Here is a 12,150-nt window from a genome sequence, read left to right as displayed (position 1 = left end):
CGGGGCTGCCCCCCACTTCCCAGGGCTGCAGAGCCCTCCTGGGGACTGGGCCACCTCTCGGGACTCAATCCACCCCCCACTTTTTGTCTTGGACAGAAAATCCCATATGCATCATTTTAAAGCCGAGATCCTCCTCCTTCTCTGTTCTGCTCTTTCTCTCCCGCCCTGAAACCCGCAGGAACGTCTCTGGAGAGGAGAGTTTCTGAGGACGCATTTTCCCATGTTCTCTGCTGCTCCCCAAATTAGATTCTATTCCCAGTTAATACGCTAAATGACGTTACATTTCCACCAGCAGACCAGGCCTGCAGTTTAACAAGCTAAGCCCCAGGGAGTCATGGGCTCTGCCTGGTGCCGGGTGGGGGCGGGGGGTGCTTCTGCCCTGCTGAGCCCATCTGCCCCTAAGGGACCCCGTGCGGAGACAGGTCAGACACCCGGGGAATCTGAGAAATCCCCAGCATCCCCAAACGAGACAGCCTCGGGAGAAGCCCCCAAGCCACCCGCACGATGGAGGAGCAGGGGTCAGGGTCCGGGGACCATGGATCGATTTAAATGCAGAACTGTGCTGGCCAGCCAAGGCCCCAGGAAAAGCTCCATTACAAACTCTGAAATGCAAAAACCACGCAGACCCACCGTTCCACGGCAGGTCATTGTCCTGTTGCTGGAACGTGGCCTGAGCGCTCTCGTCAGCCCTTGCTTGCTCTCAAGGTCTCCCTCCCTGAGCAACGATGCCCAGTGCTGCCAGGAGGACTGTGAAATAAGCCGAGTTTCCAGCCACTGCCCCAAGTGAAGCCGGGCCGATGAGGGCCCTCCGCTCCATCTGGTCTGACCCGGGAACTGTGGCCCGGGCGGAGAGAGCCAGCTGGCACCAGCAGCCCCCAAGTGCCCTATACTGCATTTCTCCCCATTTCGTCTGGAGTGTGCATCCCACAGAAGACTGGCGGCCTCACATTGGTCACTCAGTAGGAAGGTAGGTCTCCTCTGACTTCGGAGCGCAATCCGGAGCTCCCCGCTGTCCTCTCGGAGCTACCGGCAGGCCCAACCCAGTTGCGAGGACAGCCGTGACCTCAGGCAGCGGGCCCTGGGTACCTCTGGCCTCCTGCCTTCAGAGTTCTCCACCCACAGCTGCAGCCCAGGGCTGGATCCCAGACCCCAGACACTGTCCAGTCCTGCTCTCTGGGCACCACCTTCGCCCCACCGACAAGCCCCGTAGCTGCACTTGGCTCAGGGCAGGGTCCTTCCCGGCACCTGCACCCTTTGTCAGACATCTGCCCAGCTTGCCGTCCTCCCCGCAGGCTGGAGAATCCCCTGGGACCAGCCTGCTGCCTGGCTCTCTGTCTCTCGGCGCTCCACCCTGGGGTCCTCTGCGGGACTCTGTTCTGTCGGCGGTGGCCCTCCTGCCAATCCACGTTGCTCCTCCACACCTGGCCATGCCTCGTCGTTCTTCCGGGTCCCTCTTCTCTCCTTTTCCACCCAATCATTTGGATAAGCTTGTCTGCCCTAAGCCTCCCCAGACCTCTTCTGCTCCAGGAGGCTCTAGAAAGTCTGGTTGGGTTTGAGTACCAGCCTTGGTATCTCAGTGCAAACAGACCCCACCAGGCACCCTGGATGCTGGCAGGGGCCGAGATGGCCACTGGGGGCCGTCATCCACCTCCCACTTCTATAAAGACAGGGCATCCCCACACCTCTCCTGAGAATCAGGAGGGAGCCATCCCGTGTCCCTGGGGAGTGTCAAGAACTGAGATTTTGGACCCAAAGAGATGTGGCCCTGAGCAGATTAGGTAGGAGTTACAACCATCCTACCATCTCCTGAGGGTGCTGGAGATGACAGATGTTAAGTGATTAGCACAATGCCCAGCACATAGTAGGTGCTTAATAAATGCTGGCTGCAATAGTAAACTCTTGTTGGAAACAGGCGAGTGAGGGCCACCTGGGTGGTGCAGCGGTTGAGCATCTGCCTTTGGCTCAGGGGGTGACTCCGGGGTCCTGGGATCGAGTCCTACATTGGGCTTCCTGCATGGAGTCTGCTTCTCCCTCTGCCTGTCTCTGCCTCTCTCTGTGTCTCATGAATAAATAAATCAAATCTTAAAAAAAAAATGAGGCAAGTGATAAGTAAGCATTCATAGGCAGTGAAGACCCACTGGACGGTTCTGGAGAAGAAACTGATGCAGAGAATACGAAGAAGGTCTGAAACGGGGAGTGGGCAAAGTGTAGAGGGAGATGACACGGGACAGGGTGGCATCTCGGCTCCCTGGGGGCAGAGACGGGCTCCTGAACACGCAGGACAACTGGGCAGCTCATCTGGAAGACAGAACTTGCTTCCTAGCGCGTTTCACACCAGAATGAAAACGTAGCAGCAATAGACTGGGACGGGCCCCTGAAACCCACAGCCTGGAGTGGAAACCACGGGTGGATTGCTCTCGAACCCCCCCGTGGGGAGGGGCTGTCCAGCTGTGATGCAGAGCCAGGGGATGACTGACACCCCGACACATACGGCCACATGAAAACAGGTTACACCACAGCAGAAACACTGGAATCAAGAGGAAAGACCGCCAAGGAGCTGGGGGCACAGGTCTCACGTGCACGGCGGACAAGGGTCCGTCTCCTCTAACACAGGGCACTCTCGGGGGTGGGTCACTGGCCCGGCCGGGGGATGGAGCGCGCGACTCCTGCTCTCGGGGTGGCGAGTTCGAGCCCCACTTGGGGTGCACAGATTCCTTAAAAATAAAATCTTGTAAAAAAGAATAAAATAAAGAACTCTTTAAAAAGGACCAGAAACCCTACAGAAAATGGGAAAAGACACGAACAAAACGTTCACAGGAAAGAGAGCAGAAGATGGACTGGTCGCTGGAGAAAGGCAGGCTGACACACCACAGGGACACAGTTCCTTGCTGAGCAGGTGGCAAGGACTCCCGCCCGACACCGTGGGTGTGGAGGAAGCAGCTCCCTTAGGTCTGCTGCCCGCCCTCCTGGAGGTAAACAGGTGGTGCTCAGTACTGTGTCCTCCCACGGGGGCCCCGTGGACCTGTGCCAGGGAGCCGCCTGGGGACGCTGAGCCAACAACAACAGCACGCATGCATGCAGGGTCCTTCCTGTCAACACTACCTGAAATCGGAAAATGCTGGGAAAACCAAATGCCTCTTGATGGAGAAGTGCTGGGAAAATTGGAAAATTATGCACGGAGCAATATTATCCAGCTGCAAAAATGCGTGGTGAAGCTCTCTATGCACCAATAAGGATGGATTTCCAGCATACACTGGTAGGTGAAAAAAAAAGTGCAAAACGAGTATCTACATAAAAGGCTAGTATCCAACATCTATAAAGACTTTATCAAACTCAACACCCCGAAAACAAAAAAATCCAGTCAAGAAATGGGCGGAAGACGTAAACAGACATATCTCCAAAGACGACCTACAAATGGCCAACGGACCCATGAAAAAAATGCTCCACATCACTGGGCATCAGGGAGATACAAATCAAAACCACAACGAGATACCCCCCCTCACACCTGTCAGAATGGCGAAAATTAGCAATCAGGAAATGACAGATGTTGGCGAGGACGTGGAGAAAGGGGAATCCTCTTGCACTGTTGGTGGGAACGCAAGATGGGGCAGCCCCCCTGGAAAACAGTGTGGAGGGTCCTCAGAGAGTTAAAAATAGAGCCACCCTATGGCCCAGCAATTACACTACCGGGGATTTACCCCCAAAGATACGAATGTAGTGATGAGAAGCGGCACCTGCGCCCCAGTGTTCACAGCAGCAACGCCCACAAGAGCCAAACTATGGAAAGAGCCCAGATGTCCACTGACAGATGATGGATAAAGACGTGGTCTATACACATGACTCAGCCACCAGGGATCTTACCATTTACACCAACACGGATGGAACTAGAGGGTATTATCCTAAGCGAAGTGAGTCAGTCCGAGAAAGACAAACACCCTATGATCTCACTCCTCTGTGGAATTTAAGAAACAAAACAGGTGAACATAGGAGAGGGGAAGGAAAAATAAAATAAGACGAAATCAAAGAGGGAGACGAACCATAAGAGCCTCTTAACTCTCGGGAGCAAACTGAGGGTCGCCGGAGGGGACGAGGGGTGAGGTGATGGGGGTCCCTGGGCGACGGGCACGTGATGGGACGAGCACTGGGTGTTATATGCAAGGGATGAATCCCTGGACTCTACCTTTGAAACTAATAATACACTCTATGGTAATTAAGTCAAATTTAAATAAAAGATCTAAAAAAGGAAACATCTACAGCAGAGCGCAGTCCAAGAATAATCTATAGGATAAGAATATCCACAGTGTAGTACGATGAAAGAATATCTTTAGCGTAGAGTAGTATGAGAATATTTATAGCGCTGTATAGGAATATCTACAGCAGGGGCGCCTGGTGGCTCAGTCAGTTGAGCATCCGACTCTTGATCTCCACTCAGGCCATCGTCTCGGGGCCCTGGGACGGGGCCCTGCGTCGGGGTCCCTGCTCACCGGAGAATCTGCTTCTCCCCCTTCCTGTGCCCCTCCTCTTGGCTCGTGCTCTCTCTCTTAAATAAATCATTTCTTTTCTTTTTTTAAGATTTATTTATTTATGATAGACATAGAGAGGGAGAGAGGCAGAGACACAGGCAGAGGGAGAAGCAGGCTCCGTACAGGGAGCCCGACGTGGGATTCGATCCCGGGACTCCAGGATCACACCCTGGGCCGAAGGCAGGCGCTAAACCACCGAGCCCACCCAGGGATCCCCTCTCTTAAATAAATCTTTAAATAAGAGTATCTACCGCATGGTCCAGCGTAGTAAGTACAGTAAGAGAATACGTATGGTATGATATACGTCATGTAAGGAGCATCTAAGAGAAACATTCACACACCTGCTCACCTGTGCAAAAGCAGCACAAGAAGGAAGACACAGAAACGAATGAGATTGGCCGCCCACAGGGGATGGGCAGGAGCCGACTCCCATCTCTAAGAACGGGTCACCTCTACATCTTTGGGGACCTCAGTGGCATCCGTCACCCTGTCTACTGCTGGGCCGCCTGTCTGCAGGCTGTCCGCACTCGTCCGAGGTTGCTTATTCGAGACAAGCAGGAAGAGGCTTTGCTTCAGGGGCTCCCGGGTGTGGTCCCGGGACCCTATTAACAGGCGACCTTTAATTTAAACATCAATCCCTCTGCGGGGGCAGAAGGCGGATTACCCTAAAGAACAGGCCCTTGTGATCCTAGCAACCTGCCGTCCCCTCCAGGGAAGGTACCCGAAGTGCAGTCCTGGTTCTGGAAGGCCAAGAGCCCGGGCCTGCTGATGAAGGCCTGGGTCCCCGGAGGCCCAGGGAGGCAGCGGACTGACCAGCCAGGTGGGAAGACTGGAGTCACACAGGGGAAGGGGCTCGTGCCAGCCGTCCCTGGGGCCTCGTGGGCCATCCCGCCAGTGGCAGGCTGCACCCTCATCCCAGGCAGTTTGGAGGCCTGCATGCGGGGAAGGAGGCCTCAGCCTGACCACGGGGACGGTGGGAGCCTGCAGAGGCATCCCTGTAAGCCGGGCTCCCCTGGGCGCTCTCTGCTGTCCCTCACGCACCTGCACTGGGACGGCCCACAAGTGTCTCAGAGGGACACGGCCCACACAGAGCCCTCCAACCTCAGGGCCGCCTTCGGACAAGGCCCAGCGTACACCCTGGCCCCGGTCATCACGGACACAGCCTGCTCCATCCACTCCCACTTGTCACTGTGCCCTCCTTCACCCCTAGGCTGTCCCCCACCCATGGCCACCTTCTGTCACCTTGACCTTGATGAAGAAGCCCTCACAGGGACTCCTGGCACCAGGCCCTGCGGCCAGGGGACACAGAGACTTACCCGATGGTCTTGGCCCAGTCGCACCACAGCGTCTTCCCGATGGCCTCCATGCTCACCTTGAAGCGGGCGAGGCACAGGTCCTGGAGGAGAGCGCCGTAGTCGGCGTCCTGGCAGGCCGTGGCCACGAGGAGGTGGTGCACTGCAACGAGAGTGTCCCCAGCATCACCTCCCCTGCCTTCCCAGGGCCCGCATGGGGGGCCTGCCCATGTGGAGAGGGAGCCTGGGGCTTACGGATCCCAGCACAACCCAGCAAAGGCCCTGCCTGCTGCCCCAGGGCCTGGTGGGGCCTCCCAGGGCTCCGTGCGCACGGGCCAGGGGATCGCACTCCCCTCTGTGGGCACCGACCATCAGGAGCAGGATGCCCACCGGAGCCAGGCGCAGGGCCTGATGCTCAGGCGCCACTCCATCCTCACGTCGGGCCCCGATGCACTTCCCAGCACCTCCACGTCCCACGTGGGGAAACTGAGGACCTCTGCACGCGGGCTCCTCTGCCTCAAAGCCACCGGCCTCTGTCTGATTTGAGCCAGAATGTGGGGTCCAGGCTGCAGCCTCGAGGAGCCCCCGGCTCACATCTCCTGTTACAAACCAAGCTGACAGGCTGTGATGTGAAATGTGCTCTCGGCTCTCACTTGACAAATATGAGCTCCAAAGTCAAGGAAGGGACCGCACAAATCAAAACGCACTCATTTCCCCCTAAGCCCACAACTGGCTCCGATGGCTGCTGGGTCCCCACCCCTAGGCCTCCCTCCTCTTCCTCTTCAGGCTCAACATGTGCCTACACTGCCTGTCAATGGGACAATGCAGGGCCAGGGGGCGGGTCCTTCACATTCCCTCTCCAAGGCCTGGCCCACCTCCTGCCCCCCAGACTATACAGGCCCGCTGCCCGCAGGGCACCCCAGCCGCACCCCTACCATCATGGCCTTTCCAAATTCCTGGATGAAGCCTGCAGCTGGGAAGCGAGGGCTACACCAGGAACTCTTAGACTCTTTGTTGGGCCCAATGGACATGTGCAGACGCCCAGCTGCCCCTTGCAGCTCTCGGGCTTGGGGAGCCCACAAGGCAGGGGAAAAGGAGAGGGTGGTCGACCTTGGGGACACAGATTGTGTGTAGAGTTCTGGAACACGGCCTAGAAGGGGGTATGTACTTGAGTGAGCTTGCCCCCTGCCCCCTGCCTCCATCTTCCTAGAGTAAAATAAGGAGCTGGGACTCCAGGCCCTCCGATACATGAGCACCACCCAAAGGTCTTCACGTGCACAGGTATCTTGGAGGCAGGTCCTAGGGTGATCGTCGACTTCCCAGAGGGGGCAACAGGCTTTGGGGCTCAGAAGCAGACTCAAGGTCCCAGCACCAATGGAGGTGTAGGCTTGGTGAACTCGTCTCAACTACCTGGGGCCCCACACTCAGCCAACGCCCAGTCCCAAGAGGTTGAGGACTAGGCAAGACGCTGGACAGGACAGTGGAGGACTTGACATGTCTTTCGCTGCAGACCTGGGGGAGAGGGCAGACGATGTAGGGGGTGATGGAGGGTCACAGAGCGGGTGATGACAGCAGGCTGTGAAGTGCCATTCCAGAACGTACCTCCTAGGGGCTCAAGAGCTAGTTATTGGATAGGCAGGTGGGTAGGTGGATGGGTAGATAGGTGTACCCCACGGAGCCACACAGGCAGGTGTGCCCCCCCCACGGAGCCCTCACAGGTAGGTTTGTGTCCCATGGAGTCCTCACGGGCAGGTGTGTACCCCATGGAGCCACACGAGCATGGCGAGTGTACCCTACAGAGCCCTCATAGGCAGGTGTGCCCCACAGAGCCCATACGGGCGGGAGTGCACCATTCGAGCCCACCCCGGCGCAGCGAGCGTGCCCTGAGGACCAGCTGTGGGGAACACCCAGGGCTGTCTGGGCAGGCCCAGGGAAGGAGCAACACCTGCCCCACAAGATGCCCCCTCAGAAAGCCCACCTGCTGTGGCCAGGTGAGGTCCCCGGGGCTCACGGGGTGCAGACGCCGACTCAGGATTCCCAAGTTGCCGTCCAGCCTCAGGCCAAGGGCCCCTCTGCGTGCCCCCCCCTTATTCCCCCCCACACACACCCCCAGCCCCTGCCTGTCTCCCCACCAGGGACGCTGTTCCCCGGGGAACCCCAGGCCCAAACGTGGCCTGTGAGTGGCCAGTGCCTCCTCCTCCGAGGGGTCCCCTGCCCCCAGCCCACCCCGCCAGCCTCGCTCAGGGCCTGGAGCGCTGTCTTTCCTCAGAGCAACGCTCTGGGCCTCTCCTCTGGCACTCCCCGCCCCCCCAGCTCTGCACGCGGAGCCCGCAGACGTCGAGTCACCGACTGCAGCAGAAGGCCTGTGGACGTCGTGCCAGTGCAGCACGGGGCTCTGGCTGCCGGCTCCGCGCCGGTTCTGGAAAGGTCAGGCTCAGGGCGGATGCAGGCCAACGGGCATCTGGGCCGGGACGTGGCTGCTGTGAGCAGCGGGGGAGTGTGACAGGGACAGTGCGGGGCCAGGGCAGGAGGCTGCAGCGCCGTCCAGCAGAGCCAGTCTGGGGAGAGGGGGGTCTCCAGCGGAGAGGGCAGGTCCCGTCTACAATCCCTCCTGCTGCGGTGTCCGCCGCCACCTGGGGCATATGGGGCGGGTGCCCTCGGCCGTCCCCGGGCTGCAGAGCACAGCCCCGTCCCCACCTCCAGGGGTCTGTCCCCGTGTGCAGCCCCCCGCCCTGCCACAGTCCAGCCAGCTGCGCCTCCCTGGGCAGGCGGCCTGGACCCTGGCCCGCGTCTGGGCTGGACCCCGGGGTGCCGCGGCGCCCACCTCTCCGGGAGCCACCTGCTGCTCCCCGGGGTCAGAGAGGCCTCCGCACGCCCCGCCGCCCCTGCGTCCTGTCCCTGCGTCCTGTCCCGGGGCAGCCCGGGCCGCAGCTGCGATGGGCAGGGCAGACTGCGGGAGAATCTGGAAACCAGCTTCCTTTCTCACGTCCGGGAGGACGACCCTTAAGGTTCTTCTTACATGAGTCTCACGAGAGTACCTTACATTTTTATTTAAACCGACTAAAATTGCCAGGAGTTTTAAAAGCAGCTGTTTGCGGCCCAGTGGGTTCCGTTCCGCGTGGCTGCAGATGTAATCACTCATCACTCGTGTCTTTAAAGGGCCGCGTGCGGGGGCTGGGAGCAGCAGCATCCTCGGCAGCGTGTCAGGGCAGGAGCCTTCCGGGGCGTGTGCATTATTCGGGAATTAGGTGTCCTTTCAGGGAGGGCTCAGAGAAACAGCTCCCTGCCTCCCTCCACAGCAGAAAACCAGCCCTGGCAGGAGGGGGGGCGGTGGCCTGTAGCCACACAAGGCGGCAGGATCCCTCAGCCCCCCCCCCCAACGACTGGCAGCCGGAAAGATAGGGACGTCGGGGCTCCGGGGCTGCTGCACTGAGACCTCAGATGAGGGGCCCCCGTTATGGGGTTATGGGTCCTCGGTGTGGCTGCACATTGGCAGGAAGGGCCCATCCTGCTGCGGCCTATTTGGTATTTGCAGGGAGAGGAGCCCAGACTCCTGCAGAGCCGGGGCCCGGGGGGGAGGCGGCTGGGGTGACAGGTCGGGGGTGAGCCTTCTCACAGGGTGACCCGGCGGCGGGGGGCTAAGGGAGAGCCTCCCTGAGGCGCCCAAGCACTAGGGGAGGAGCCTTCAGGGACCCCAGACGGAGGAGGCCCCCCGGGGCAGGGCGGCCTCCTTCACCCCTGACTGTGAAGTGAGACCCCTGCGGCGGGTGGCCCACGGGACCGCCCTCCAGAGGGTGCGCTGTCCCCAGAGGGATCCCTCCTGCCTCAGGAGGGGCGGCCCATCTCCGCGGGGTTTCCAACACGAGCCAACGTCCCCTTAGGGACTCCGGGGACCCTCGGGGCCCGACCCCGGTGGCCAGGAGGGGTGATGGGGAGGGGCGCCGCGAGCAGCGCTCAGTGTTGAGTCCGCACAGGTGTATACACGTGTCAGAACCTTCCAAATCGTGCACGTCCCGTATATTCCACTTACTCTTCATCAATCCCACCTCAGTGAAGCTGTTTAACACAGTAAATGAGGAGGAAACGCCAAGATCCGTGAGTGGGGTGATTCTAGACCATCTCGACTTTTTTTGCCTTGTGGTCCTTCATGTTTTCCACGGGTTAGACAAGCCTAGAATTGATGAGGTGTGATCCCTGTGCTCTGTCCAGGTCTTCCCCATGAGAAAAAGCCTCGCTCGCTCCAAGGTCCCTGCGGCAGGCACGAGTCCCCTCCCGCTCGCGGGCCGCGGGGACAGAAGCACCCACCGCCAAGACTGCCCTGGTTATGCCCCCCGGGGACCCAAATCCCCAGGAAGCTGCAGGCCCAGAGAATGACGGACACAGAACCCCGTTCGAACATGTTGCCCTCAGCCTATTTGGACAAACAGAAACCAAAACCAAAACAACTGAAAAAAAAAAAAAATCAAAACTCTCGTGCGTCCAGTAAAAACGCCTCGTCGGCCCTCAAGGCCCTACAAGCTGTCACCAACTCCCGCCCCGCTGTGGGCAGCCAGGCGAGGGGAGAGAGGAAGGGTCCCCTCGGCCACGGCCTCGCATCCCCCACTCGCGCCGAGGCCTTCATCAGACTCCGCGCGGCCTGTGCCCCTCCGGGCGGAGCCCGCTCGCCGTCCCCTTGCTCTGCTGCCCCAGGGACCCTGCGTCCCTGCCCCCTCCTTGAAGCGCCCGCTCGTGCTGGCTGCGGGGGCACCTGTTAGTGTCCCCGAATCCATAAGAAGACGGGACGCTGAATCTGGTTAAAACAAACAAAACTAAGTGACGCAGAACAACACCCAAGCGTGGGCGGTGGAGTCGTCCAGCGCGAGACTAGGAAGCGATAAACCACAGCGTCGTCCCTGACGCAGTTGAAGTCCACCCGAGAAGGAACCAACGGCCCCTCGCACCTGTCAGGGCGGCCACCGCCCAAATCCCAGCCAAGGACATGTGTCGGGAGGACGTGGAGAAACGGGACCCCCGGGCGTCACTGCCGGGAGCCCACGCTGCTGCCGTTGTGGCGGGAGGCGGTAGGGCAGGCGCCGAGCTGGTAAACACCGTGTGGCGACACAGAACCACCGCGTGACCCAGCACACGCCGGAGGACAGAGCAGGCCCGCCAACGGCGCGTGCACACCCGCGGCCACGGCGCAGTGGTCACAGCGGCCAGGAAGGTGGAGCGAGCCGGGTGTCCGTCAGCAGGCGCCTGGATGGGGGCGTCTGGGGGGCTCAGCCTTCGGTGGAGGGTCTGCCTTCGGCCCAGGGCGTGACCCCGGGGTCCCGGGATCGAGTCCCGCGTCGGGCTCCCTGCGTGGAGCCTGCTTCTCCCTCTGCCTGGGTCTCTGCCCCCCCCACCCCGCATGGGTCTCTCATGAATGAATAAATAACGTCTTTACAAAAATAAGAAAATAGTTGAGTGCTTTCCCCAAAGCTCCCTGATATTCCCATCTACGCAGCCAGCAGCATCTTCCTTCACAGACAGACCCATAGAATCTTCCAGAGGCAATAAGCAGGCAGCGAGAAAGCAGACCTTGGGTGTCAGCATCACAGGTCCTAAGGGATTATGCCTTCTAGACCTCTTCCCCTGACGTGGGTTCTGCTCTTGGATACGTGAACTGCTCTTATTCGGGCTGATGACTGGTCAGAAGGGGTGACAGGGCAGTCATCAGAGTCCAGTTATTTGCTCGGGTCCGGTGCTGCCTTTCGGCCTCCCAGGTGCGTGTGGCTCAGGACACTCCTCCGTGGTGGGCCTTGCGGGCACGGGGTGCAGAGCCCCGGAGCATCCGCTGCACCCCAGCTCCTGTGAGTGACCAGCGGGGGAAGGGGGCCCACCTGAGGGACAACGGGGGGGGGGTGGGCAGCCAGGGAAGGCTTCCTGGAGCAGGCAGGCACCTGGGGGGGGACGGGGGCGGCCCCGCAGGGCAGGGCGCAGAGGGGGAGCGGGGCCAGGGCTGGAGAGCAGGCGGCTGGTTTCTGCTCTGCTCCCAGGAGGCACCGTGGGAACCGCCCGAGGCCCACGGGCGCCCGCCCCCCGAGTCCCGGCTGCTGGGCCCCCCGGGACCCGGCTCCGCAGGGCTGCTTACCACCGGGCCTTTCCGTGTCGAGGAGAATATGGAGATAAAACAATGTCAGGGCGAAAGAATCGTCCGCGGGCAACAATAACTTCATTATGTTAAAATGAATAAGGTCTTGTGTGGGTTGGGGGCCCCCCTGGTGCCCGGTGTTGACGTAACCCTCGTCCGGGCACCGGGGAGTTCTCCAAGCTGTTCCTCGGGCCGCGGTCGCCCAGTCAGGGAGGGGGGAGGA

At 60.1% G+C, this 12,150-nt stretch overlaps 1 protein-coding gene across 2 annotated transcripts in view; it reads right to left on the bottom strand.

Moving 5' to 3' along the window:
* RAMP1 (receptor activity modifying protein 1) overlaps nt 1–12,150 on the bottom strand; it is a 36,602-nt gene that overhangs the window by 21,573 nt on the left and 2,879 nt on the right. Inside the window, exons 1-2 of one of the 2 annotated variants that reach the window (XM_077869416.1) lie at nt 11,928–12,027; nt 5,840–5,978 (exon numbers count right to left, since the gene is read on the bottom strand). In XM_077869416.1, the coding sequence (XP_077725542.1) occupies nt 5,840–5,978; nt 11,928–12,012 (224 nt within the window). In that variant the 5' untranslated portion in view covers nt 12,013–12,027. Of the gene's footprint in view, nt 1–5,839; nt 5,979–11,927; nt 12,028–12,150 lie in introns of those variants that run through there. The other variant, XM_077869417.1, reaches the window with a different exon arrangement.

This window comes from Canis aureus, chromosome 24 (assembly GCF_053574225.1).
Source record: "Canis aureus isolate CA01 chromosome 24, VMU_Caureus_v.1.0, whole genome shotgun sequence".
Lineage (NCBI taxonomy): Eukaryota > Metazoa > Chordata > Mammalia > Carnivora > Canidae > Canis > Canis aureus.
Note: the sequence above shows the minus strand (reverse complement) of the source record. Positions and strands in the feature narration are given on the sequence as shown.